General features: G+C 49.2%; 3 protein-coding genes across 5 annotated transcripts in view; 1 reads left to right on the top strand and 2 right to left on the bottom strand.

Annotated features, from left to right (window-relative positions):
* Nucleotides 1–106: 106 nt before the first annotated feature.
* LOC121595205 lies at nucleotides 107–26,957 on the bottom strand. Of its 3 annotated transcripts, none has more exons than XM_041918974.1 (8): nucleotides 26,880–26,957; nucleotides 26,215–26,457; nucleotides 4,041–5,363; nucleotides 3,464–3,954; nucleotides 2,757–2,892; nucleotides 866–2,689; nucleotides 629–785; nucleotides 107–553 (listed from the first exon to the last, which is right to left on the bottom strand). In XM_041918974.1, exons 2-8 carry the CDS (start codon nucleotides 26,247–26,249, stop codon nucleotides 284–286), a joined length of 4,236 nt encoding a protein of 1,411 aa, XP_041774908.1. In that variant the 5' UTR covers nucleotides 26,250–26,457; nucleotides 26,880–26,957; the 3' UTR covers nucleotides 107–283. The 3 variants fall into 3 exon arrangements, with proteins under 3 accessions (XP_041774908.1, XP_041774907.1, XP_041774911.1); XM_041918973.1 differs by having other exon boundaries at nucleotides 26,825–26,940; XM_041918977.1 differs by having other exon boundaries at nucleotides 26,834–26,928.
* Nucleotides 7,688–26,957, top strand: part of LOC121595210 (metallo-beta-lactamase domain-containing protein 1) — a 93,674-nt gene continuing 74,404 nt past the window's right edge. Inside the window, exon 1 of the mRNA XM_041918984.1 lies at nucleotides 7,688–7,793. The gene's annotated coding sequence lies outside the window, so the exon portion shown is untranslated. The remainder of the gene's footprint in view (nucleotides 7,794–26,957) is intronic.
* On the bottom strand, nucleotides 8,752–11,277 carry LOC121595209 (pyruvate dehydrogenase [acetyl-transferring]-phosphatase 1, mitochondrial). The gene is made up of 3 exons (XM_041918983.1): nucleotides 10,839–11,277; nucleotides 10,391–10,699; nucleotides 8,752–10,281 (listed from the first exon to the last, which is right to left on the bottom strand). The coding sequence occupies exons 1-3, from the start codon at nucleotides 10,965–10,967 to the stop codon at nucleotides 9,313–9,315; spliced, it is 1,407 nt and encodes a 468-aa protein (XP_041774917.1). The 5' UTR covers nucleotides 10,968–11,277; the 3' UTR covers nucleotides 8,752–9,312.

Raw genomic sequence — 26,957 nt, 5'->3', positions numbered from 1 at the left:
GGGAAGATAGTAATAAAATAGTAGACATACAGAAACACAGACACACACACACAGGAGCCTGTGTGAGCCTTCGTCGCGAGATCACCATCGGGGGACATGGTGGGCAGTTGGTAAATAGATAAGGTTGGTACTGAAACCAGGAACGAATTCCTCACAATAAAATATATGTAAAAAAAAATACGGAAATAAGAAAGGAAACTATCAATTATGGCCGCTCAATATGTACAAAAGTGTTTGGACACCGGACAGTGTTTTTAGTCCACTGGGTCATCCGGGACCTCCTCTAGCCGATAAACTGCGACAGATCGGGGAACTGGAAGCCCTGGAACGTGAACGGTGCCGAGCCGGTCTGCTGCTGCACGATGCGCGACCGTGCAATGCGCTGAGGAGGTGGCCGCAAGCTGATCGGGATGTTGCGTCCCTGAGGAGTGCCGGCATTCTGCAGTACCAGCCCGCACTGGGCACTGCACACGTCGTCCCGCAGGATCACATCGCGGGGCCACTCGCGGGCCAGCTGGGCACAGTCGGTAATGCGCAGCGAGGCACACTGGGGCTGGAAGGACGAACGAGAGCACGTTAGTGAAAGGCGATCACACAAACACACTCTGGGAACTTTCTGAGAACTTACTCCCTCGTTGGTACAGATGCAGCTGGTGCAGGGCGACGGGAAGGCTGACTCGCCGACGTTCACGTTCTTACCGCCGATCTGGCATCCCTGGACGACGTTCTCTCTCCACGCGCTGAGATCAATTTGTGGCATGGAGTTGCACGGCACACGTGGATTGCTACAAGAAGAAGACGAAGAAGGAAACAATGGTTAGCTGCGACGATCTTAAAACATCTTCAAACCAGCACCGAAACTTACAGGAAGTTGCTGGGAAGATCGAACGCCGCCCGCTGCATGTCCCCGCCCACGTCCAGATTCTCGCAGATGATGCGCGCCAGCGTCGTCTTCCGAATCTCAGCCAGCTGCTGCTCGGTGAACTTCACCACCGGATCCTCATTCTCGTACCAGAACCGGTCGCACTTGCGCAGCTGCCGGAACTGGATCGCAATGATGCAGGCGAACGTCGGTCCCACCAGTCCGCCCTGCAGCGGTCGCTCCGACATGCCGCCCGGGAACAGATCGATATCATCGACGTGCGCATAGATACGGCGCAATCGGGCAATCACCTCCGGTGGAATTTCCCGCCCCAGATCTTCCCACGTTTGCGCACGCTTCAGATTGCAAAGCGCTCGGTAGTTGTTGTACGACGGCATGCCATGATCGCGGCCCCGGTGGATGTTGAGTGCAATCAAATCAAAGCCCGAGAACGGTATGCGCCGATCCTCGAACAGATGGTTCGTCACCTCGCCGGTAATGAACTGGTCGAGCGTTTCCATCGGTGTGGCGACCAGGCCGCGCGAAATCTCGTCCACCAGTCCGGGCTGCAGGAAGTTGTCCGTGCGGAAGAAGCCATCGCGCAGCAGCAGCGGCGGATCGATCGGTTGATGCTGCACGCTCAGGCGCGGGATGTGCGGACGCAGCAGCGAGTGGCCGATGCGGAAGGCGGCCGTCGCAAACTCCGTCACGATCGATGGGTTGCAGGTTGGGTTGTACTCCTTGTAGTAGCCCTGTGCCAGCAGCTTCAGCCCGTACAGGTTTACCGCGTTCCAGCTAAGAATTCGGGGTAGAAATTCGTTGTACGTGATGTGCTGGTTTTGAGCGATCACGATACGGCGTGCCTGTTCGTACAGTTGATCTCCGTTCCAGTGTGGATTGACACCGCGCAGTCCCTCGACGATGCGGTTGTGTTCGCGCATAAACACCGTGTGGATTGCGGTCAGGCCTGGCTGTTCCGAGGCACGTCCATCACCGGCAATGAAGCAGTACCCGCTGGGGGACTTACACTCCGGATGTACCGGGCTCTGCGGCAGCAGTTCCTTGCCCTGAATCGGATGGATGGTGGAGTTCAGACGTCCGGAGAACCCGCGCAGCTTCTTCGCTATGCAGCCGTTCTCGCCGTAAATCTGGGACGCGTCCAGGAAGGCCGTGTTCTGGTTGATCTGCTCGCGAGGACCTAGCGTCTGCTGACCGGGCAGCGATCGCATCGACGGGAAGCACAGTCGCTCACCGCTGGTGACGTTCACCTCGGGATAGTAATGGTCACGCGGTGGCACCGGGAATGGACTACACTCCGGATGCACGGTGCGGGGAGAATCGCACGACCGGCAGCTTGGGATCGACTCGTGGAAACCCTTGTGGATGGGCGTCATGGTGAGATCGTGATCGAGGAACTGGGCGTACTGCATCACCATGAGGGAGTAGCGCGTGTGCAGGTTGGAAATGTCCGGATGGATCAGTGAGGAGATGGAGCGTGGGTTGGGAAGCGGTGCCCCTGTGACAGACAGTGATCGTGGCTGCGATATGCCATCATCGTACACCGGTGGCAGTAGTCGCGCGAACACGGTAAGCGATTGACCCAGTTCCGGATTGCGTAGGTTGTTGCAGTGCGCGGTGAGTGTGCGGAACGGTGTCGTGGTGTCGCACGGTGCTTCCAGGTTTTCGCACTGCGGTTCCAGATTGATGGGCGAGATCGACCCGGTAATGAACTGATTGACGTCCACGCTCTGGAGCGCATTGCTGAAGTCGTCGCTCGCAAAGCCACCGAGATTGTTATCGAACACTTGACGCTTGCGACGTCGCAGGCTGTGGAGGTACACGCGAAAAGGGAGGTTAATCTTTAGCCGAAGGTCAGGGTTGATCGTCTACTTACGTATGCAGTGAGTTGACGATCTCGTTGGTGGCCAGCTCGTAGAATAGTGAGGTGTTGGCGATGATCAGTGCGTTGCGGTTCGCCTTGCTGAAGGAAGCGGCTGTACCGTCCGGGGACTTGGCATCGATGCCTCCCTCTGTAGGTGAAGAGGAAGAACATTCATTAAAAAACATCCCAATAGTTGGAATTCCATTTCCGGATCCGATTCCAATACCGAAACCGAATCCGAATCCAATTCCGGAACTGATTCTGATTCCAAACACGATTCCATTTCTGGAACTTATTTCTAATACGATTCCGATTACGTAACTGATTGCTATTTCGATTCACTTTCCGGAACTGGTTCCGAAGCCAAATCCAGTTACGGATCCGATTCCGATTCCAAATACGATTCCATTTCTGAAACTTATTTCTAATACGATTCCGATTACGTAACTGATTGCTATTTCGATTCACTTTCCGGAACTGGTTCCGAAGCCGAATCCAGTTACGGATCCGATTCAGATTCCCAATACGATTCCGATTACGGAACTGATTATTATTTCGATTTTCATTCCGGAACTGGTTCCGAATCCGAATCCAATCACGGATCCGATTCCGATTCCTGATCCCATTCCGATTATGGAACTGATTCTAGGATTGGAATCGAGGAGTTTTGTATAAGAGCACCCATCAATGAGTGAGATCATCCCGAAGAGAATACTTACGTCGTACCCACGCCTCGTACTCCTGGCGCTTGCGCTCGTTCAGCTTCGTTTTGGCCTTGTTGATAGCGGTCGAGATCACGTCCATGTTCAACTCCTCAAACTCGGGCGGCGTCGGCTGCTCCTCCTGCATGTACTCCTCCACCACATCGTCCTGCTCGGAGCGCCAGGCGGACACATCCAATCCAGCGACCTGCTCACAGCTTAGCCGTGCGTTCAGGTACGGATCCTCGCGGATGAAAGCCTTCGGTTGGGCACGCTGGACGTCCTTCGTTTCGCACAGCAGCCCGGAGAGCGTCACGCGACGGATCGCCTGCAGCTGGGGCAGTGTCAGTGAGGACGGTGGAAGATCATTCTCGTACCAGAACCGATCGCTGCTACGCATGTTCGCAAACTGGATCGCCATCAGACAGGTGAGGGTTGGTCCGAACACCGTGCCCAGGGCGGGCGTTTCCATCAGCCCACCGATGAGAAGATCGATATCTTCTGGATCTCTGTTTTTTGGAAGGGGAGCACAGAGTTGGGGAAGTTAAGTACTAAGTACAAGGCGAGACGGGGAAAAAGAGTTCGCCATACTTACTGGTACATGCTCTCGAGAACCTCGCGCTTGCCCTGTCCCAGCCCAAAGTACTGCATGTCGTCGAAGCTGAGTTTCTCCCCGAACGGCTTACCGAACCGCTTCTCACACAGATTGATCGCCTTGTGGTATGCCGGCACTCCATGATCGCGTCCACGCTGAATAGCCAGCGAGATCGGTGTCCACTCATCGTTGAAGCTCGCATGATCCGGTATGAACGTTTGCTGCATCGCCGGAGAAGACAGCAGTATCTCGGCCGACATCGAATCGTTGTACATGTCCGGTGGCAGCATCGTCAGGAAGGCTGGCACAGCACCGACCGCAACCTCCGCAAACATACCGGCCCGGTTGGCGCTCGAGTACCCACTATAGTAGCCACCGTTCTCCAGCCGCAGGTCCGGGTTGTTCGTAATCTGGCTGCCCAGCAGGATGGGCAGAAACTCGCTGTACGTGATGTGCTGTATCTGCGCCATCACGATGCGGCGCGTCTCGTAGAACAGTGTCGTGTCGCTCCATTCTGCATTGAGCTTTGCGAGCTGCTCGGCAATGCGGTTATGCTCCTTCAGCAGCACCGTGTGGAGCGCCCCGATCGCACCGGGTTCGTTACAGCGCAGACACGCGGCCGTATCTACCTTGCCGTTCAGGAACGTTCTTAGCGCGTGGATTTCTTTCTCCGTCGTACCGTACAGGCCCGATCCGTCCAAGAACCCGGAAGCGGCATTCATCTGATCGCGATAGTGGAACTCGCAGTTGGTCGGATCGTGCGACGGGATTGATCGCTTGTACTCTCGGCAGCCTTCGCCCATCCGCACGTAGCACTGCACCACATCCTCCACCGTCTCTTCGGTTTGATTGCGGCAGCAGCGGTAGCGTGAGTTGGGTGACAGTATTTGCACCAGATCGTACGCAAGCAGCTGTCCCCAGGCGGGCAGCATGGCGGTGATGTGCGGATGGATGGCTTTCTCGTCCACCGAGCGTTGCAGCTGATTGACGATAACGTCGGGCGTGGGCAGTGCATGCGACCCGACGGATGTGCGAGGCTTTAGGCGACCGTCGGCGTAATCCGGTTGCAGCAATCGGATGAACGGATCACCCCGTGCACCCCAGTACCGGTGGTTGAAGTTGTTACATTCGCCCGACGCCGAGCGGAACTTGCTCGGGGGGCAGGTCTGAGGCGTCTGTACCTGGCAGCTGGCGGGGCCGTTCGGTTTTTCCAGCAGCAGGGCGGCACGGGCCCGCTCCTTCAGGTCGGCTCCCGTGGTGGTGTGTGCTAGGAGGGCAAGGAGTAGTAGCAGTCCGCAGGCAAACGGGTACCATCGCTGGGACCTATGAAGGAGATGTTGGGAAGAAATTGGGAAACTTGTGTTAAAAATCTTTCGCAAGGACGGCTCTCCCAGCGAGAGAGAAGGTCAATGACGCTGGTTTATCTGTTGTTACTATGTGACCATAGGGTGCGCCCTCCTCCCCCCACCCCAAAGATATCGTTTTCATTTGGATAGTAAAAGATCGGCCTCAATGGGGAGTGTCAGTCCCCGTCCGTTAATCCGGTTTACCGGCAACACGTTCGAGAGCTTTCTGTGGCAGTGGCAGAAGATGAAGATAATTTGAATATTTAATTGATTTAGCATGAAATCAGCGTGTGCGACACACGCAGAAGATCGCTCGCTGGAATGCTGCTCATATCGCGTGACACCCCACCAGATAGGTAGGTGGCGCTTCTGAAGGTACTGATCGGGCTTGATAGCGTTGGAATCCGGTTTTCCTTCTTCTGCTTCTGCTGGTGATGTCATCGCGTAATGCGATAACAACATTCTTGAATAGGGCCTGATGTGGTTAGTTCTATGCTAATAATAAAACCAGCATCAATAGCCTCACGGAGAAGGAAGTTGCTACCTTCCATTGCGAACACTTTTGGAAGAATTTGGAGCAAACGCCCCTTTCCGAAAGTGGTGAAAGTGGGCAACTGGAGTTGCAATTTCGGAGATCGCTGTAAAACCTGTTTGTAATTATGCATATTGCACTGGTCCTAAAGTCTGGGCGTCTCGATCAGGAACAGCCGTGTTTTATTGCCGTTTTCCCTCTCGGAAATGTGTGGCCACCACCCCCCAAAAAACCCCGTTACAAGTTTGCATTTGTCGTCCTGCAACTTGTTTATCATCCACACAAAACAGCTGTTGTTAATTTATTGATTTCACCAGGAAGGAAGCAATGAAATGACCAAGGCAATGACCGTTTATGGAGTGCTCTGTGGACATGCCTGTGCTGTGACTGTGTTTTGGTCAGAACCATAAACAACATCCTCCTGGGAATAGCTCTGGACAGAGAGGGCGAGCACAGAAAGAAGAAAGGCACTAAGAGCAAAGCTTCGCGTGACAACGTTTGGCTGGGCGAAATTAATGTACCGCATGTTTTACGAATCTTCTGGAAACCTGTGCGGGGCTTTGTGGGATGGGGGGGGGGGTATCGGTTTGCTGCCGAGACACTCCGTGCCGTGTGTGTGTTGTTTGTTTGATTTAAATTTATCGGCAGACCAAAAACCGCGAGATGCTGTTGCTGGTGCTCCCTGACGATACTGCGAGTCGTGTGTATTTTGCCAAGCAAGGGGAACTCATGTTTGATTTGTTTATTGGTTTTTTGGTATCCATGTCCCGGTGTCTGGTTTGCTCAAACAACCAAACAACAATCGTGTTGGCTGTGTAATTTATTGTCCATAGGCAAGGGACGTGCACGAGCATTATTGGGACGCTTTGGTGGCATGCGAGCACGTGTTAACTCCGTTAAAATCCATCTTCTACAGTACGTTGTCCCGTTTAACAGCTGAATTATGGATTTTCGGGTAAAAAAGGTCATCTAACCATCTAGAAGGGTTGGAAAAGCTTGTAAGAAAACGATCACGCGATCAGTCTCCACACACGCACAAAAAGCTTCAATTATTCATTGCAAATAGGATAGGATAGGGAGCCGCACGCTGATTACATTTAATCAACCGGAAAGGTCTTACATACTTATGCAAAATTCAATGTTGATTGTACGGCAAATGTGAAATGGAAGTCGTCTCCAGGTGCTTTCTGATTATTCCACCATACGATTCCGCTGGAAGATAAATCACTTGCAAATGCGTTTAAGAGCGTCCACTGTTCCAAAGCGAAGGCGACCTTTTCCGCCGTAGCATGGTAGGCAACGGCAGCACCGTCTTATGATGATTAGCTTAAATCCCGTACCCATGGCAAGGAGGGAACGGTGTTTGTTGATATCCGAAGGCTTAATGACCAACTAGGCTTAACGGGGATAGTGTTACGCAAACTTGCCATTTGCCAATTCGACGGTGAAGATGATCCATAGTGAATTCGTTATTGTAAATGTGGAAATGAATTCCAGAGGTGTTTCCGGAAATTGGGTTCGAGCTAACCAGAGCGGTGGAGTTATCTGTTTTATGGGTTTGAAAGTTGATACAGGTATAGACAAAAAAAGGATAGAAGAAAAGTGTAAAACCTTATAGAACCTTATAGTTTGTAATTACTGTGAAAACATTATTAATGTGTCCCAAAAAATTAAATCGATTTTCTATATTGTCTATAAAATAGTAAAAAGTTTTTTTGTCAGTCACTGTTTCTAGCTGACAACTGTCAAGGGTGAATTTCTGGAAAAGTGTTTTGGATCCCGTCTTCAAATCATCGTAGTAGCGCATGCTGCACGCTGCCCAACAAGTGTGTGCAGTGAAAAGGTCGCTCTCCGTGTGCCGGAATTCCATTTCTCGTAAGTACCGTAAGTGTTAAGTAACTTTGTTTTATAAATTCATGTAAATAGTTGTGTTGTGGGAAAAGGGCGTAAAATATTCCAATGTTATCCGCGCACCGTCTTCCCCCCCCCCCCATGTGTTTGTTTGCTCCGATCACGCGGATCGGACCGTTTGGCACACTGACGACGAAAGCCTTCTTTCCCCGAGGTCTTACGGCATATACCGTATTCATTGCACGATCGATCGGACCAAGAGGAAAGGGGTGCAATTGGAAATTAGGTTATGTTTTGGTTTTCACTTTCCTGCAACCATGCTCCCCTCCCCATAATGGGGGGACTACGTTAAGCCGACGTCATCGGCATTCGCCTCGGACATACTCACGCCTCCGGTGGGAGATCGCACGTTCGATCATCCGTGGCGTGCCCGCATTAGCGTTACTCGAGCGAAAAGACCTGTCCGTTTCTTGGGCTACTGTTTACTTTTGCACCTTTTGGGTTTTTTTCCTTCAGGGGGCTGGAGGTACACACCTCCAAACCACTCCTAGGGCACATTTTAAACGGCCAAACAGGTTCGATCATAGCGCACAAATTAACACACTTTTTCGTCTTTTGTGTCCACCGGATTATCAACCGGAACTGAGTATGTGTGTGTGTGTGTGGAATCTTCTTCTTCCACGCCGTTCACACCGTTGAGTAACACACCGCCAGGGGAGCGCTCGATGAGTTGAGCCGGCATGGCGTAATAGTGGTGCCACCTTCTCCGGGGATCACTTTCTCCAAAGCACGGATTTCTGATTCGAACTTTCAGCTCATTTTTGGCTTGGCTCTCCCGATCATGGGGACACACACACACCTGTGTGACCTTCACTTGTGTCCGGGAGGAAGGGATGGTTGGATGGATGGATTACATCAATCCGTTACCAAACACGTTTCGGAAGATGAAGTTGGGCGCAAAAAATGGAGACCGTAAACAGAGTTGGCGGAACAATCGGAACTAGTTTTAATTTATTCACGTTTAACTACTCAAGAACTCAACAGATAAATCTTTTAAAACAATCCAATAAATTCACGTCAAATTGCACTTCCGTAAAATAAAATTCGTCGTGTGCGTCGTCGTTGCGCTGTGGCCGGCTTTGAACGACCGCATGACAGGTCTCGATTGATTGATTCGTGTTGATCAACTCATTGGCCTTTGAAATTGCTTTTAAAAAAAAAACATATAAACGGAAACATAAATACAAGGGAATAAAAAAACAAGCACCTAATGTGAGTGTGTGCGTCCTCTGTTGTAACGCTGTTGCGATAAAATGATTCATTAGGACACCTAACGCGCTACAGGAACACACGGGCACGCTTTGTTGAGTTGAGCGGTAGGACATATTTGCGCGGTAAAAAGGGGCCAGCCTTTACCATTTTGTCGACATTGAACTGTCTCTGAGTGTGTTGTGTGTGTGTGTGTGTTTTAAATGCTTCCGGCGGTTCCCTATGAAGCACTGTCCAACTCACGGCGGGGACCATCACCTCCACCCTCCCGCCATCAAGTGGGACAATTTCGCAGATATTCCGAGTCAAAGTACACCACCGTGATGGTAATGTCGTCCCGGAACAGTCTCACAATGTCCTGCGGGAGTGACAGCATGTGCGACAGCTTTGAGTGCTCCACGCCGTACTCCGTGCCGCCGAGTGCGTTGCGGATCAGATGTGTCGCCGCGTTGCGATCGAGCGGTTTCTTCTGCAGACCCGCCTTTCGAGTGGTTAACATTTGACTGATCTCCCCGAGCGTAATGTCCTGCTTGGGGAGGGTTAGCGGCTGCAGGAACGCCTTCCCGTACATGTGCTCCCCGACCAGATGTACCGTCTGCATGGCGCTCATCGTATCCCACAAGCCGTCGCTCGCGATGATCAGGAACTTGTCGCGCGGCGTTAGGATGTGATGCGTAATCTCGGGGCACGCGCTCAGATAGGGCGGTGTGAGGTAGTACGGTGCAATGACCTGCTCTCCGAACTGTGGCACGACCAGCTGTTCGAGCTGCTCGCGTGACCACTTGTAGCGGAAGTCACCCATCGCTCGCAGTGGCGCCAGCTGACCGAGCAACCGCTCGCCCCGGATCACCGTATCCCGCTCCGTGGCAGGGTGTTCACTCAGCAAGCGTCGAACTTCGCCCACATTGTCGGAGTTATGTTCGTTGGTGAGCTTCTTCGCCATCCACTGCCCGGTGTCGGTGACGGTACCGAGCACGGCCGAACAATCGCCAACCGACGCAACGTGCAGATGGGGGCCGTCTATGTGCGCGACCAGCGCCACGGCCCCACTCATCGCCACCGACATCGTCCGCAGGCTGGGCATTTCGATCGCCTCCCGGGACAGATCCTGATCCAGCCGGATGAACGCGTTCTCGAGCGTTTGGTGCATCTGAAACCCGGCCAGCGTCGTGTTGGTCAGCTCGTTCGCGAACTGGTGGAAGCTTTTCTCGTACAGCTCCTTGATTTCGCTCACAAACTCTAGCTGCAATGAACATTCCAGAAGCCCCCGGTGGGAAGGGAAGATATTAGTATCGCACACATGGTTTTGTGTCTTCCAAGCGCCCTGCTAAAGGGCACTAGCCGCATCTTGCCTTATCATTATGGCAGCTCAGGAAGGAGAAGCTTTGCGCACCGTTCAGCACGTGCTGGCGCAGATCGTCCGGCGGCACGAGCGAGGCGGCGATGTAGCGCATCAGCCGCTTGCTGATGACCTGCGAGCAGGCAGGTCCGCCGTGACCGTCAAAGATGCCCAGCAGCAAACCGGACGTGTGGACGCAGCTCGCCTCGCTGCGCGAGTCTTCGATCGGCGAGTTCGAGGCGAGCTGGTTCGAGTCGTAGCTTTTAACCGAGCCGCCGAAAAACTCCTGCGTGTGTTCGTTCGTTCGCAGTATACAGTTGACCTGCCGGGGCGCGGAGAGAGAGAGAGAGAGAGAAACAGCGGGGTGTGGTATGAGAGACACACAGAAATATGGTAATGCTGGAAGTTGGTGGAAGAAACCTGTTTTTGGTTTCCCCTGCCAGCAGAGCCAGCGCACGTACATCGTATGGCGAGAGTTTCGGTGGCCCCGACGGGCAGTGGAGGGCTGTGGCACGGTGGTAGCACCGGTTGAACGTCTTCGCCAGCGCATGGATCCGGAGGGCGAGAATTTTGCGTGAACAGCTCGACATCTTCTCTGCTTCGCGTTTCGATTGGCTGTGGTTGATGCGGGTTGTCTTTTCGGAAGCTCACTCTACTGCTTCCTCTTCTGTGCTTACATTTGTGTTGCGCAAACACAGCACCACGTCACTGCTGCACTGTTTATCACACGCGAAATTGCACTGGACGGGCGAGGTATATAAATAGTTAGTGGTCTTTCGTGTGCCGTGTTTTGGTTTTCACGTTCGTTCACGGCAGAACGGAACAGCCAAGTGCGGGCCCGAGAACGTAATCGGCTAGCAGAACGTAAACAAAACGTGTGGTGGTCGGGGTTGCGATTTGACAGCTGGGGCGGATGACAGCTGGCGTTTTCGCCGTGCGCTTCAGGGCGCGAATTGCCGGTAGAGGGCAGCACTGCGTAACGCATTTGAATATTTTGTAGAATATCGGTAATTAATTTATAGTGAAAGTTTTTTTTTGTAATCTCTATGGGAAATTTGATTATGTTATTATCTCATACCTAGTAGGACTATAAGTAGTTCGCTTGGATGATTTTTTTTTTATTGAAAATGGAAATTTTATGGTGATACATCGATTGGTGAAATAATTTTTTCAATACTACTATTTTCCATCTTTTGAGTATTACACGGATTTAATCGTGGAGAAAGATCGCCTCTTATGCTCCTATTCGTGCATCGATATCTATAGTTTACATTTTGATGAGCTAAATCATGCTCCATCGACTAGAACATACGATAATCCGAAGGATCAATGTCTAGGCTATACAGCGGACGGGATACAACATCCAATTTCAGTGTTTGTTTTTGTAATTTTTTCAATGCCCCGTTATACGGATCATTCCCATCGCTTTCAAACATAATAGCTGAGATATACTAAGTATCTTCTGAAGTCTTTGAAGGAGTCTTTTGTGCAAGATCAGCCATTATTCGAAATGACAAATGCATCTCTAAAAGTTTCCAATGTATCACTCCTTATGTTTTACACTAAAAGCGATTTTAAAATGTTGATAATTTTAAATGCTATCCCGGATGTTCCGCTGCAGCCCATAGAACCCGGATGTTTTGGAAATCAATCCCTCATGCGTTCTCAGAAGTGGCTTCCAGTAGTGCCTGACATTTTGGCCCTCCTCCACAAGAAAAAAAAAAACCTCGAAGACTTCTCAAAAACCATCCAAACCCCGGACGTGAATCAAAATTCAATTCTACCCAACATTTTGTGTTTGCATGATCCTTACTCACTCGCCAATATTTGCTTGTCATGGTCACTGTTCGGTTTGCACCGCTGCGTACCAGATCATGTACCGAACAGAATGCAGATAGTAGGATAGAAACTCTCAGCTCCTCCTTCCCATCGTTCGATGGGTTGCTCTCCCTGGGGGCAGGTGGTATGAATGAAAATCAGCGCCATTAGCACCCAAAGAGACTTTGCGTGCAAATAGCGACCAGCCGTTTAGCTCACGGGACAGATAATGGACTGCCCGTTCCTCTTTTTTGTGAGGAATTACCGGCTTTGCCGGGTTGAATCAGCTGCTTGATTGGCGTGATAATTGAATTATGGCTCGAGAAAAAAGGGAGAGTACGCGGTAGTTGTTAGAACAAACGGTGTCGCGAATCAGCAAACGGGATCCGGGGTGTCCCCTGAGACGAACATTGGTCTGCTGTCGTAATGAAGAATCAGTGCAAAGCAAACAGAAACCCACTCCGATGACCTTCGCGGATCTTTGCAGATAAGGAAGATGATCTCGGGCGAGTTCGGCTGATTGATGATACTGCCATTTGAACTTCCTTTTCTGGAGACTTCTGTGCAGGCTTGTGCAAATAGGCAGCTTGTGTTTCACTGCTGTTTGTTGGCTGTACGCTTTTTTCTCTCTTGTCTCTGGTCTCTGGTATCAATCAATGTTGTTTGATTATTACAAAAGAATGTTGACCTTTATCGTTTCATGCTGCGTTAGACAAATGGAACTGTGCATTGTAGTTGGATCAGCGAGAGAGACGGAGAGGCAACGTGATATGACCCGACCGCGAAAAGACATGCGGTAATAAATCCTGCCCCCTTCCTTAACTCCCTCCACACTCTGTACAATCGTCAAGTCACCCCCAGAGGGTGCCGATTAAATGCCGCCAAGAATGTGCCGTCCGGTCACCCAATCATCATACCTGTTCGGTAAAAAGTGAAAGTAAATTGGTACAATCATGCAGGGGACGGTCCCCCCGTCAATGTCCGGGGGCTTGCCTGGGAATGGTGTAACACCTTGGACACAAGACTCCCCTCCTCGTCAGCTAGCTCCTGCATACTTCAAAATCCAAGTGTGTGAATAAGAATATAAATCAAACCAACATCGGTGACGTTGAGCGATCGACGCAAAAAGGAGTACAATTATCTAACACGCTTGGTCGTTTGTGCGGAGTGACTTGAATAGAGTCATCTTCCGACGCCAAAGGGACACTGATGAGAGAGGACAAGCGCACACTGCATTGTCGTTTGGCGTGAGGCATCGTGACGAGAATTGTGCACAGCCCGCGCAAACGAGCCTTACCTACCAATTTATGGCGCTGGCAGGCATCGTAAATCGCGCCCCCGTCACACGTGTAATCGTGCCCTCCCCGCCGAAGTTATCAGAGTCCGGCCGGAACGCGGTAGACCCTGACCCAACGGCTTCTGTACTTTCGCCGTTAGGGACACAGCATTGACGAGTGTGTCGCGGAATGCTAATTTGAATTCTTGGTGAGGATGTTTTTGTTTTGCGACTGCAAGGTACTGCTGGAACGGACGTGACTTTAGCGGGCACACGAACTTCCAGTATGATGGTGTATGAGGAGATTTTGCCACCAGAGGGCTGTACAGAGCGGGGTGAGGTATCCATACATGTTTGTTCTCCCTGCTTGATTAAATCATCAGCTCTGAGTTTGCTTAATTATGAATGGGTTTGGTGTGAGAGGCGTTGATTGTCAGTTTCGCCGCAAACACACTCACTACATTGTGTGCCGATTGGTGGAATGATTTACGGATAAGCTTCATCGACAGTGGAATGAATTGAGTACAAAAAAAAACACAAAAGACTTCTCGTTTAGGAATGCATTATTCAGGCGACGAACCCTTCATCGCAGGATGATAGTATCGCTGATGAAGATAATGGATTTACAAGAAAACGAAGACGAAGAAAAAAAAACGGAACAAGCGTGCTCAGTAACTCATGCACGTTAGCGCTGGATATATCTCTGTGTGAACGATTTGTGCAGCAACAGGGAGTTGTTGTTCACACAAATCAAACTTCTTGATAATCAACAAAAATCCACCGACCAAACAATGTACGCGTATGTACCAAGATGTAATGTTTGCCTTACCGGCTGTGTATTTGCGCACCACTTCACCAACCGACGCTCGTCGGTTCGGTAAGTGGTAGTAGCAACAAGTGCTCACGACAAAACGCAACACGCGCTGTACTGTACACTCACGAACGGTGCCGTTTGCCCAGAAGAGCCAGGAGCCAGAGGATGTTCTCGTGTGTGTTAACGTTCTAGGATACCAAAAGTTCATTGTCACATTCCTGAAACGCTCGCGAAACTTGATGAGCTTTGGCTGAGTGCAAAACAACACTATTCCGGTTCGGGGGAATCCCTCGTGGCGTGATGCGATCATCAGCAGCAGCAGCATCATCGACGTGCGGAGAGTTTAATTGATTGCAGATGGATTTCGAATGAGTTGAAATTACTCACTAGATTCGTGCTTCTCGGGTCTTTGCTCCAGGTGAGTCATGTGACCTTTGATGATACTTGGAAATTGCTCTTCTCAAGATTGGTGGCTGTGAAGGCTTAACTTTGTGTTGTTCGCTATGTATTGGCAATGTCCGAATAGTGATTAAAATTGCTCCGAAAAGCAAAGGACACGACGGATCATTAATCCTTTTGAATTGAAAGAACAGTTGTGCGATTAATCCCTTTATGTATTGCTTCATCCAATGCAACCGTTCGATTCCGTACGGTTGGTCATCACAAATAAAAGCAATTCCCTTGAACGATGCGCTTCGACCAGGTTGCTCTGTCCTAGTAAAAGGAACCAATCCATTTCATCGGTGCTGTGTTTGTATCGATGTACCAATTCCAATGCTTTCAATATGTTCCCTTCATTCACACGCACAGTCCCACATACTAAAGCTCCGTCCCTCGACGAAGGTTATATAGGGTTATGTGTTTGTTGTTCTTATGTCTCGTCATGCTACCTCACCAGCCAGACATTCTTCGACCTGCAAAGATCTTCCCAAGCTGCACGAGAGAAAGAAAAACACATTAAAACATGGATGCAAAAGTCAATCGCTAGGTCCAATCCAATCGAAGGGATATGGCGTAAATGGCTGCTTATTTGAAGTGCTCTTTAGAAAGGGTTTAGAGCTTCTTTTACCCCGAGCGATGTGTGCTAAGTGTCGTTGTTACCCTTTCCGTTCCGCACTTGGCACCGCTAGAAAATGGGATGGAGGAAGAGGTACCCCAGCTATTAGCGTTTGTGTGTGTGTGTGTCTGTGTGGGCAAACCTTAAAACGAACCACACTTGGCAGCTTCACAGCTGATTCACATCTACCCAAGCGATGAGGGAGCACACTACAAGGGTTCGTCGCTTACGCCCAACCATCACATCGGTCGCATCAACAGCAGTTTATCGAAAGCGAAATCAGCAGCGTCCCTTTTTGGCACCCGCAGGGGTGCAGGCGGTGTAGTCTGCACGTTCGTTTCTGGTGCAGTGGGTCGGATGCAGTAATGACACTGTTTGCATCGCACCATGATGGTGCAGGATCGAGGTAGCAATTGACACATTAGGTTGGTACGCTCTGCACGTAATTGTTGTGCCCGAGCGGTACCCCAGGCGTATGTGTGGGTGGCGTAAGCTTAAGGCGCAAAGACACATTCAAAGGGGGGTGCTTTTGTTTGCCATAAACGGACCGGGCAAACAATGTGCAGTGCTGTCTGGAGGGCCAGCCGCTGACCGTGGCGCTTGGATTTGGATGGTTTGGTTTTGAGAGGTTGCAAAAGTTACCCGTTTCTTCGTGGCGGTTTTATAGCGGCTCGATATTGCTACCAGCATCGGTTAAGGGTAATAAAACTGAGAAATGATTATGATTTTGAAACCTGCGCTTGTTGCATCATTTGCTAGAGCTTTGCTGAATCTGAACTTAGCGCACAGTCGATACAATTCACCCTTCGGTACGAAGGTCTACTCAGGTCATGTCTCCCTATTGCTCGGGAGCATTGACACTGCCTTTACTCCTCATCTCATATCGGGCACGATTTAAAAACAAAGATATCAGCAACTGTTTGTAAATATTTATCACTGTGTAGTGCAAATATCGATCTTTGCTTCCTTCCCTCGCTCCACGCTTTATTTTTTTAATCGCTTTCCACGCAATTAACTACACACCAGCCCGTGATGATCACGCCGGCAGCAGCCGGCCCTCCCACCCACACGCGTTGCAAAACATTACGCCTTACACGCTAAGATGATTTCAAAGGCGAAACCGATTTTAATGCTGTCGGAGCAACAAAGTACCAATCTCCACCTTCCCCGCGCTTTGTTCGGCCGACCATAAACACGCCTGTGTATGTGTGCGTGTGTGCGTACAAGTCTATGCGGATTTTTGGACTGGTGGAAAACGATTGCCCCCTTTTTCGCGCCACGGTTCAATGGCTTTCCCCCGCGCCAGGAGGAAGATCGCGACGAGTAGGAAGTGTACTTGCAATGCGAATTGGTATGAATATTTTAAATCATGCTACTAACACCCAAACGCACAGACGAGCCGTTTGTTTTCCCAGCTACTACTGCCCGGGCCACTTCCGCATTAAACGGCGTTGTGTGATGGTGGTCGTTGTAACGGGCATGTTTTTTTTTTTTACAATGCAGCTCCGCCGAACGATCACGCTTGGCAAGAAGCGCCTGGTTAGTATTTGCACACCGAGAGCGAAAATTTCCCAGGCATCTTCTCCAATCATCAACACAGCCGCGTGCAGTTGAGGTTTAGGGGGAGGGAGCGATAGTGCTTCGTGGGAATTTGCGGTCTATGTGTGTGTGCAATTCAATGGGACGGTGCAATTTCGAAGATTCCGCAAGATTTCGAACTTTGGTGGCGGGAAGCTTTGGAACGATCGGTGATCGGTTTTAAGAGCCGAAAGCCGGCCCGGAATGCGGTCACAGTCGAGTGGGCTGTTTTTTCTCAAGATACGGCAATCGAACGGGAAGGGGTTGGACGGATAAGATGAAAGCGAAAGTTTGTTGCAGAAGTAGATGAGCGGTTTGTGGAATGGTTGGCTCGATTGAGTGGCTGAACGATGAGGCAACAAAAAATCGAGCCGGGAAAAGTGGACGAAAATTATGATTATCTTTGGGATTTGCATTTAATTGATGATTATTGTTTGGTTGCATAAATGTAGCTGTTTCATTTTCTTAGTCTAGACCAATTACTAAATAAAGCCTAGCCTCAACATTTTTGTTGAGAAAATGATGCCATTGAGGCTCTTTTTATGCTTAAAATTTCACCACATTGCCACAAAGTAACCTTCCAGAACTTCCCCAACCCAGCACTTGCTCAACCGACTGGTGTTGGTGGGTCCGAATCATCTACACCTGCGCATTAAAAACTTTAAAAAAATATATATTCAAAGATGTCAGGGCTAAACCATCCGTTGCGTTTGCAAACCAGCCAAATGGTGAAATCCGGTTGCAAATGTTGGACAGGCTACAATAGCAACAAAAAAAAAACAAGAATCATAATCGAGTCGCGTCGTTTGCGGTCCGACGACCAACGACGCACACAGACCGAAATGTGCAACCGGCGCTTGGGGCGATATTGTGTGCCGCGCACCGCGTAGAGATGGAATGCCGTTTCGCGTGCATATTTCGAAACGCATTCGTGACCTTCTGCGTGGTGGTTTTGGTGTTTTGGAAAAGCTTCTTTTCGAACGTTTCGTCCACAATGCGGTATTTTTACCTTTAAAAAAGCGAAAAACGATTCTTAATCGGGTTCGTCGCTTTGAAGCAAATCCTTCGATGTTTGGTCCTTCGAACCGGATGCAGTGCAAAAGGCTAGTATCCGTTTCATGCTGTTTTTTTCCTTCTCCAACCGAAGGTCAGCAGAATATTGTCCCGGTTTCTGGAACCGCGTTGGTGGAGAAAGTTTTGCACAATCCCAAGCTGCAGCTGGTACGCCCGCTCACAGTGAGAGTAAAAGCGATCGATAAAGAAGAGGAACAGAAAAAAAAAACACAACAACAAGAAACCTAAGAGGTCCCATCAGAAGTGGAGCGGCGGCTGAGCTAAGGGAACTTTCATTTTCAATAAACCCTTCTCGCCGCTCTCGGGCGTTGTAGGTCGTGCGCGTGCAGTTCCTACTCGTGCATTCTTCTCCTGGTTTTTTTTGGTTCAGGTTGTACTTTTCTCTCACCCTTTGTTTGCCTTCTATATATCTAGTCTAATGTTGGCGGTTTGATGCTGGTTTGTTTGTACACACTCTTGGTACAGCGAGAAACCTCTTCGGGTGGTTTGTGCCGGAAATGCACTCCTAGCAGTCAAAACCCATACAACCATATGCACAAACTCGGCCTGAAGGCCTCGTCTGCTCTTTCTTTTTTAACACATATTGTTTTAGTTATTGGAAAGTGGAAGCGGTGGTTGCTTTCGCGCTTAAATTATCACTCATAATTGAACAAGAAGAAATACAAACTGCAAACAGCACGGGGAGACGGGGTTTGCTTTTCCCTTGGCCACAGTCGCTATCTTGTCCCACCCTCGGCCATTCCTCTACATGACACCGATACTGACCTGAAAGAGAAAAGAAAGGAAACATTTCATTAAAATGATGCATTTTTGTGTATGGGTGTAGGGGGCTTATGCAAGCCTGTTTGTGGAATGGATTTTTGTTTTGCGCTTAATCGATCTCTCTCGCTCTCCCCTGTGCGTGTGTGTGCAGACTCCCACTCATGGAGGTAGTGTAGCACCCCGGGGGCTTTGGTAGGCTTTTCGGCAAAATGTCACGATCATTAAGCGAAAATTATTAGCTTGAAAGGAATCAAATATCAAAATTGATGGTAAACGATGTGATTTTGGGTGTTTTTTCCCCCCTCATCTTAAACTCAAAACGCTACCACCAAACCGCCAACCGACGGCAGGCTTTGCCTAGGCAATGCGCATATATTCAAATGAAACTACGGAACGCATCATTGGGCGTGCGGAAAAGGAAAGCATGCTTCCCACAGCATCCCAAAGCGGACCCCGGACTGCTGGGGTAAAGCGGCAACGGCGATGCCACCGCCGCACTTTCTTCACGCATTGCGGCATTCACTTTCGATCGTACGCGTCTGCTTACTTCATCTGCTCAGCGGCACTGGTAACCACCGATCGAGTGATGTGATGGGTTTCTTCCGAAACAACTGCAAACGACTGTGCGTTTGTCCGTGTGTGTGTCTGTGTTGATCGCGAAAGGAAATGAAACTCTTTCACCGTTTTTCAACCCCCATCACCCAACGGAGCCGATCTCGGCGAACGGCTTAGTATCTTTGTGGTTGTAGTCTCGGCACGGCAGCGCGCGAGCATTACGCTTACGAATCGTGCGATGGCTCGGAATAGAGAAGGAGGAGAGGAGGAATGATTTTATAACAGCGAGAAAATAACTTCTTCCGATCCGGTGACGAGTGCGGCCGGATATGAAGCGGAGATGTCGTGTGTTGATGTTTTTTTTTCAATTATTGTTTTTAGCCTTTTATAGCAAGTCGTGGTTGCGGTTAGCGCGTCGTGGGTTAAGTAATAGCGGGATAGTGTGTTAGTGAATTGTGTTGCAAAAATAAGCTTTTATGCTTTATTTATATGCCTTGAGATTTAGATTTGCTTGCAAAAAACAACAATCCATCCAAAAGCGACTGAGAACGTCCTCATTCTAAATAGCACAAAGCTCGAAAGACTTCAACGGGCGGGCAGGCGTGAAACCTCATCCCATAAATTTTGTACATTAGTGCGATTGTGTTCACTAATTATATTAAATTATCGCTTGTGCCGGGGTCCTCCTTTGCAGAATCGGTGTGAAGGAGAGAACTGAAATTAAACTGTCTCATTACCCGTTGCTAATTGGCAACCATTTGGTTGGTCGGTGATGTGGTACCCGGGCACAAGAACTTCTAGCTAGGGGGTACCGTCCACGAAGTGTAATCGTGTGCACGCTCGAAGCGACCCAGGCTCAAGATATGGCACCAGGGGCTTTTGCATCGGGCAAGGAGAAGAATTTCAGGTAAGCTCGCTGTTTTTGAATGCCGACTGCTGCCGTGTGAGAGACATTTGCTCATCTTCACGCGCCAGCAGACCGGTTCGCCTTGAGCGGGCGATCTTCCCCAGAATGCAGCAAACGATCACGTTGACGACGACGACGACAGCGTTGGGTATGCAACTGTCGTCTGTCTGGTCTTGTGCTTTTTGGTGGTGTGCGTTGTGTCGTCCGTTTTTTTCGAATTTAGTGGGTGTCGAGTCGGCGTCAAAAAGTGCAATAACCTTGCCGGCAAAGCAACAAGGGATGCAAAGCACAGAAGGTAACAGGAAAAAAAGCAACAACCACAACCGCCGCCGATAGAATAACATATCGCTGAAAATTTGCGTTAATTTGTGTGGAGGTATGTTTTGCTGCTGGCCTGGCGTGAAGCGCTTGTTTGTCGAGCCAGGTGTTTAATGTCACCATTTGTCATGTTTCAAGTTCACGCCAGATAACCCTCCCTCGCGCGTGTGTGTGTGTGTGTGTGTTGGTGCTGTTGGAAGCAGCGGGGGCCCACCGGTCGATCCGATCGACGAAGTGTGATGCGCCAAAACGTTAAGGTCGCCGCGTCTCGGGTGTTTCAAACCACTCGAAGCGATCAATCATTTACCGTGCGGTGACGCGCGAAGATCACCAGCGCTCGCTTGTTTTTTTTTTTTGCTGTTGTGTGTGCTGGGTGGTGTGTGACATGGACGCGGTTCGTCTGTCTGCGGACGAACTCTCCACTCCGGCTTTGTATGTTAATTAAAGACGGAACGAGGAAATGCAGCTCGAAGTGGCAGCGCGCGCTCGGTCTGTGTAGGACGGCGGGCCAGCATGACAGTTTGGCGTCGTGGGGGCGACTTTGACAGCTCATTGGCGACGACCTCTCCCGGCGGTTCGGCGGAAGGGCGCGCTGTCGGTAGATCTCTATCCGGTGGTAGAGTAGAAAGTGAAATATGGCGTTGGAATCGGCACGCGAACCATCAGGGAATGATGATAGAAACAAAAGAGAAAAAAAAAACCTGAAGAGATGAACAGTGATGATGTCAGTCATTGGGGGGGTGTCTGTCAGCCCGGGAGATTGAAGGCAACAGCTCGCCGCCTCCCTATTTCGCTTGTTGGAGGTGACAAAACTGGAGCCGGTTGTGTTGTGCACGTGCGCGTATATTATAAAACCGCAACGCGCAACCAGTCCAGAGATCGCTCGGGTGGGGTGTGCGTTTGTCCCGTGCGGGGAAACACATAAGACCCGCTTTTGGCGTGTCGTTGTGGATGCTGCCGCCCTACAGGGTGCCTCGGACGTTCGAGACGATCAAGTCGAAGCGACCGAATCTGCGTCAATGTACTGGTGCGCCAAAAATAATCCTCCGGCCGCCACGAGGCCTTTGCCGGAGTTGTGTTTTATTTTTATCTTCAACACAACCCGAAACGGGCGAAGATTTATGAGCTGCGGGAGGAGGCGTTTGTCGCGTCGCTGTGGTACGCGGTCCCGCGGTTACGATCCCGGATCTTCCGATCCCGGTCGGCGTGCTCGCGCACACTGCGAGCAATAAACTTCTCGCATTACACTGTGACGTCGCTGTGGTGCCTTGCGGGAGCGCACATGTGTTTGGCGAATGCGCGTGCACATTCCGGAAAATAGCGCCGCTGCCATTGAGTCAGAGAGGGAGAATCCGGGATGCATTACCGGCAGCGGGAAAGTGCACATTTGGAGGATTGTGTTGTATCGTAACACAGATGGATGTAAAATAAAAACATCTTCAAACGATCATTGAAACGATCGAACGATCAAGCAGGAGGGGAAAACGGGACCGGGAATGGAGGGGTAAAAAAAGGTTAATGATGTTAATTGGACAGGCGCAGTGCAACGCGCGGCGGTTTGGATGGCACGATAGATTCTAATGCGATGCTCGTTTGCGAGCGTGCTAAGTATTTCCGTGGGAGCGTCCGCGTGCAACAGCTGCTGCTGCTGCTGCTGGCTGACGTACGGGCAAAGGCACCGATCGAAACTGCCACACGGCGTGTTCGCGGAATGTGTTTGTATGTGTTGCTTAACGAAGCTCCAAGAGCACCTCTGCCTATGATGGCAAGCGACAGAAAAAGAACAACACAAAAAAAAGAAGGTTCTAAGTTTCGCCTCGCGGCTTTGGCAGGTTTTCGTGTCAAACCGGTCACGATCGCGCGCAGGATCCGAGGTTTGCCGCCTGGCGAGGAATGTCCCATAACAGACGGCTTTAAACCGAATTCATTCACCTTCGCGGTGGATTATGTTAATAGGTGCGCGCAGGATTGTCGAGGTTGTTGTTGTTAGACCCCCTTCCCCGGGGAAGGTGCGCTTCAGATTGCTTCAGCATACAAAGTAGAGTAGATTGCGAAGGAAAGTAAGCTGTTGTTGCAAGTAGAACAACACATTGTACTTTCACATGATTTTTTAAAATAATTTTTTTATTTATAATTATTCATAATTATCGATGGTTCTTTTAAAAAGACAATTTAGCAAAGATCCGAGTTGAGCAAATTGACTAAATTATACTAATTATAAGTAATTAAAGCAATATGACATCCAGAAACAACGCGCGCGATAAAAATCTCGCTTATTACAACAAAAGATTTCAACGCGATTCTTAAGCGACGAACCTCTCTAAATGTTCCTGAGGCATGAAAAATCATCTAATTTTATCTGATGAATCGTCGCACGGTTAAGCGCTTCTTTACTTCCCTCTGGTTCTTGGTTAACAAAAACACTTTACTTCAATAGCATTTACGAATGATGTCGTTGACGTGGAATGCAACGCGAAATAATTATCACGGATGATTCACATTCGCCGTGAGTTGGCACCACCGTAGTTGGAAGTTGCAAGTCGTTGGGTCTGCAAGCTTCGTCACGTTCCAACACCCTCCCCGTGCACCGCGTAAGTGGAGTTGTCGTCCAGGGTCTCCCGATATTTAGTTCGGTCGCCATTGTCCTTCAAAATGCCGCTTTTGCAAATCGCGAATGTCCAATGTCAACCGGGAAAGTAGGATCCGGGTGACCTAATTTTGGTTCTGCAAAATATTATCGTTTGATGCAGTAATCGTGTTTTTTTTTGTCTGCTCGCCCTGCATAATTCGCATCGATTCATGGACACGCGTGTTGTACTTGTTGCAAACCACGATGATGGTACACAGTCTAAACGGTACACGTTACGGAGTGTGTCCGCGCAAGCTGCAAAAACGCGCACTCGAAACATGTGTTCAATCGCGATGTGTAGTTATGCCGCGGTAGTGTTTATATCGAACGACTGGGGGGTTATGCTTGCAAGCCACAAAATAAAATCGTAACGTGTAAAACGCTCGCCAATCGGTCGGGTGCATAATAAATTTGGTTTCGACCGCGCTGGAGCTTCATATTTTATGGCGTAACCGTAAGGAAAGGGGGGAAGGTTATCTTCCGCTGGACTATACTTGAAGAGGGACGCGCGCGCGTTTGTGTGTGTCTTTGGGAAAGCTTATGTTTTATTAATGAACCGTTCGGTCGGCGAAAGGATGGGAGGACTCCCTCGAAACCTCTTACCCGGGGCGATGCTGTTACGTGGACGCTGCTGAAGGACTACGTCACCGTCTGGACGGTTGCAAGCGTTCGGTTCTGATTCGAGGCTTATTTATTACCAGCGCAAAAACGGTATCTTCCTCTTTGTTTCCTTGTTTTTATCACCTTTTGCGTGGGGTCGCTAGTCCTCCCGGGTAGTAGTAGCAGCAGCAGCAGGTGCTGCAGGAAGAGTACAATAATTTGTTTCCCCCGTGCAAGCGACCACAGAGCGCAGTGGCAACAACAACAGGTCTTTCGGGTCATTTTGGGGCCCGGTGGACCGGTCCTAGATGTTGGGGACCGGCCGGGTCGGGTCTTCCTGCGCAAGAATTGGATAATAGCCCCCGCAGGCTCGATGGGTTTGAGGCGCGGGACCAGGAAGACAACAAAAAAAAGCGACGCGTATAAGGAAGCAGCGTCAACGAAAACGGACGGCCAACAGGTTTATGAAAGCTGTCTGCGTTCTGCAAAAATTGTCGTCAAGCCGAATGGCTTTTGACTGCGTGTGGAGTTCGAAGTTCCGTGTATTAAAACTGTTCTTTGTGTTCGGAGCTATTATGTTGATCAGCAAAAAAAAAGGAAAGACAATAATTTGATTGATACGGTATTCAAAGTATTGTTTAATTTGATCGAAGTCGAGTGTCATAAAAATGGTGTCAATTATCGGAAGTTCGTGCTGGAGACAACAGTGCTAGCTCATCGGCTCGATTTAAAGCGAGGCTTTATGTTTTATGCCTAGCTTTTACTTTTGTTAGTATTTTAATTTTGTTTTGATTGTTGGACGGATCATTGCCTTTGCGCCAAAAATTGGTCTTAAGACGCTGATGAATTGTAAATTCGAGACGAATTGAGATGTCTGGAGGAAGGCCAACAAAAAAAAAAAAGCGGCTAATAAAACTAATCCTCCACTTTTGTATGTCTTCGATTATTGTACATCAGTTTTCACATGTGGTTCGTGGCGGTTCCAGCCGTGGAGTTTTTATGTTAGCATAAATAAACAATCGTCCCATTCGTTGGTGGAATAAAATTACCAATTTTCATTGATGGAAACGACACGTTTCGCTTCATGGCGTCGTTTTTTTGCCGGTGAATCTATAAAATGTGCCAAAACCGTGCCTAGCTCGTGCATCACGCATCACGCGGCCGGTGAGAGAGAAACTTCGAGGCGGAAAAAAGTCCAAAGATCTGCTCAATGAAATTGCCTTTTTGTCTTACGCAACCTGGTGCCGGCGGTACGCAGAAGAAAGGGGGCGGCTAGTGTTGGATAAAAGACACAGCCGTCTTCGTCGTGCCCCGTAGCGAAAAATGGGCTGGGAAGAGAAGGGGGGATACTGTTGCGCGGGTGGCAAGGTGTGTGAACATGAGCCGTGCAACTTGTCGATCGTTGAACAGGTTGAAACGCTCGGCTCTGGGGGTGGTACGAGAAGGGGAGAATCATCTCGCCGTGAGATGTGCCCCGGCACCAATGAGTGGTTGGTGGTTTGTGAACAAAAAAAAATCGTGAGCATAACCTCCACAGTCGCATACCGCCCTCCAAAAAGCATAAAAAGAAAAGGTAGACGATGAACAATGATTTAAGATTTGAATCTTTTCGAACGCGACCGTGTGGCGAGAGGAAGTTCGTCGCTTAGTTGCCCTTCGGCGAATGTCCGGTTTTTGGCGCTGGGTGTTGCGTAGGTGTGCGTAGAAAACTGGAATGATTGCAAATAAGCATACGCGTACCCTAACAGTATGATCATTCTGATTTTTTCGGTAATGATTTATACTGTGCAATTGGGATTGTGCAGAAATTTCAATGTCTGCATAAATCATGAGCCGCACACAGAGGGAGAGGCTGTGAGAATGAGCCACAATAAAAGCCACAAGAACTTGCGGGGTGGCCGGAAGGCATGTTGCATTGTTTGGCGGTTTGCAATTTGGTCTAATTGGAGTGCCGAATTAATCTCTGGCCGATCTCATAATTGCAACATCAAATGAGTGTAAATAAGTGGCTTAATTCGAGACAATAAGAGCTGACCATACCCACGCACAGATTTTTCCTATTTCCATCCGCCTTCGAGAATGATCGAAACAGGTTTTGGTTGGAAAGCGGCAGTTTGACATTGTTTGGCTGAGGTTTGTTTAAGGAATTTTAAAATATGGTTTTAGTTGTATTTTGTTAATTCAATCATCTGAATTGAACTCCGTCACTATACACCATGTTGATATCATTCAGTGTCTACTTTAAATTTTTATCTTAACAGTTGCTTACATTAAAGAGCAAACGATGCACAACGAAACTGAATGTATAAAAATATTGCGATAAAATGAATTATGCTACTACTTGATTTAAAAATCAAATGTCTTGATCGTTCCGAAACAATGTAACGCTTTATGCACATGTCTGCCCCAGAGAGCGCAGTAGAAGACCAAACCCAAACAAAACACCTACCTTGCTGAGGGAGCTGTCGTGGTGCATAGATTCATCTTAGCTGCGTTCACCGTATGGGTGTGCGGTTTTACACAAAACTAAACATAAGGTGCACACACAGGTAAACGATAGTAGAAGGTTTGAAACGTGCGTCGGACGTTTGCTTGCTGTACTCGTTCAAATGTTAAGCTCTCCGAACACTTTGCACTACGTGCTCACTTACAATTCACTTCCTAATAACTATATCACCAAAGTAAAAATGCCCTGAGAAGAAAAGGAAAGGATAATTTAGTAACAGTGCAACACAAATCACTTCCACTAGGAGACAAAGAGGTAAAAGAAGATGCAAAAGCTTCTGCTACACTGATACAGTGATAGTAAATGGGGTATGTCTAATTTTTGCACTTGCAAACGGAGCACTTCGGAGTTACGGAATACAATTTTCCCCATCAAGAAATCACAGCAGCACAACGTTACACCGAAATTCGACAAATTGTGTGCACATTCGATGAAGTCACTGTTTTGCCATTATTTCCCGCACGCGTTACACTTTTCTTTTGCCCCCGCGGCTGCCCAGACACTCGGTTGTTTTTTTGGCTTTCCCTCCCGTATGCACTTCACTTAAACTTACAAAAAATACCCCCAAAAAGAGACAAGAAAAGAAGGGATAAGAGGCGGACACCCACTGCTTAGCACACGTGCGCACTCCGCAACGACTTCTCAGCGACTGGCCTGCGATGCGTTGTGCTGATCGTGCTTTTATG

Source organism: Anopheles merus, chromosome 3R (genome assembly GCF_017562075.2).
Source record: "Anopheles merus strain MAF chromosome 3R, AmerM5.1, whole genome shotgun sequence".
Lineage (NCBI taxonomy): Eukaryota > Metazoa > Arthropoda > Insecta > Diptera > Culicidae > Anopheles > Anopheles merus.
Note: the sequence above shows the minus strand (reverse complement) of the source record. Positions and strands in the feature narration are given on the sequence as shown.

Coding starts and splice junctions, on each gene's coding strand:
- LOC121595205 (XM_041918974.1), bottom strand. CDS start 26,249: ATGAATCTATGCACCACGACAGCTCCCTCAGCAAG. Junction 5,364..26,214: donor ACGACAGCTCCCTCAGCAAG/GTAGGTGTTTTG, acceptor TCTCCTTCATAG/GTCCCAGCGATGGTACCCGT. Junction 554..628: donor GCATCTGTACCAACGAGGGA/GTAAGTTCTCAG, acceptor TCGTCCTTCCAG/CCCCAGTGTGCCTCGCTGCG.
- LOC121595209 (XM_041918983.1), bottom strand. CDS start 10,967: ATGTCGAGCTGTTCACGCAAAATTCTCGCCCTCCGGATCCATGCGCTG. Junction 10,700..10,838: donor CGAAACTCTCGCCATACGAT/GTACGTGCGCTG, acceptor GCGCCCCGGCAG/GTCAACTGTATACTGCGAAC. Junction 10,282..10,390: donor TGAGCTGCCATAATGATAAG/GCAAGATGCGGC, acceptor TGTTCATTGCAG/CTAGAGTTTGTGAGCGAAAT.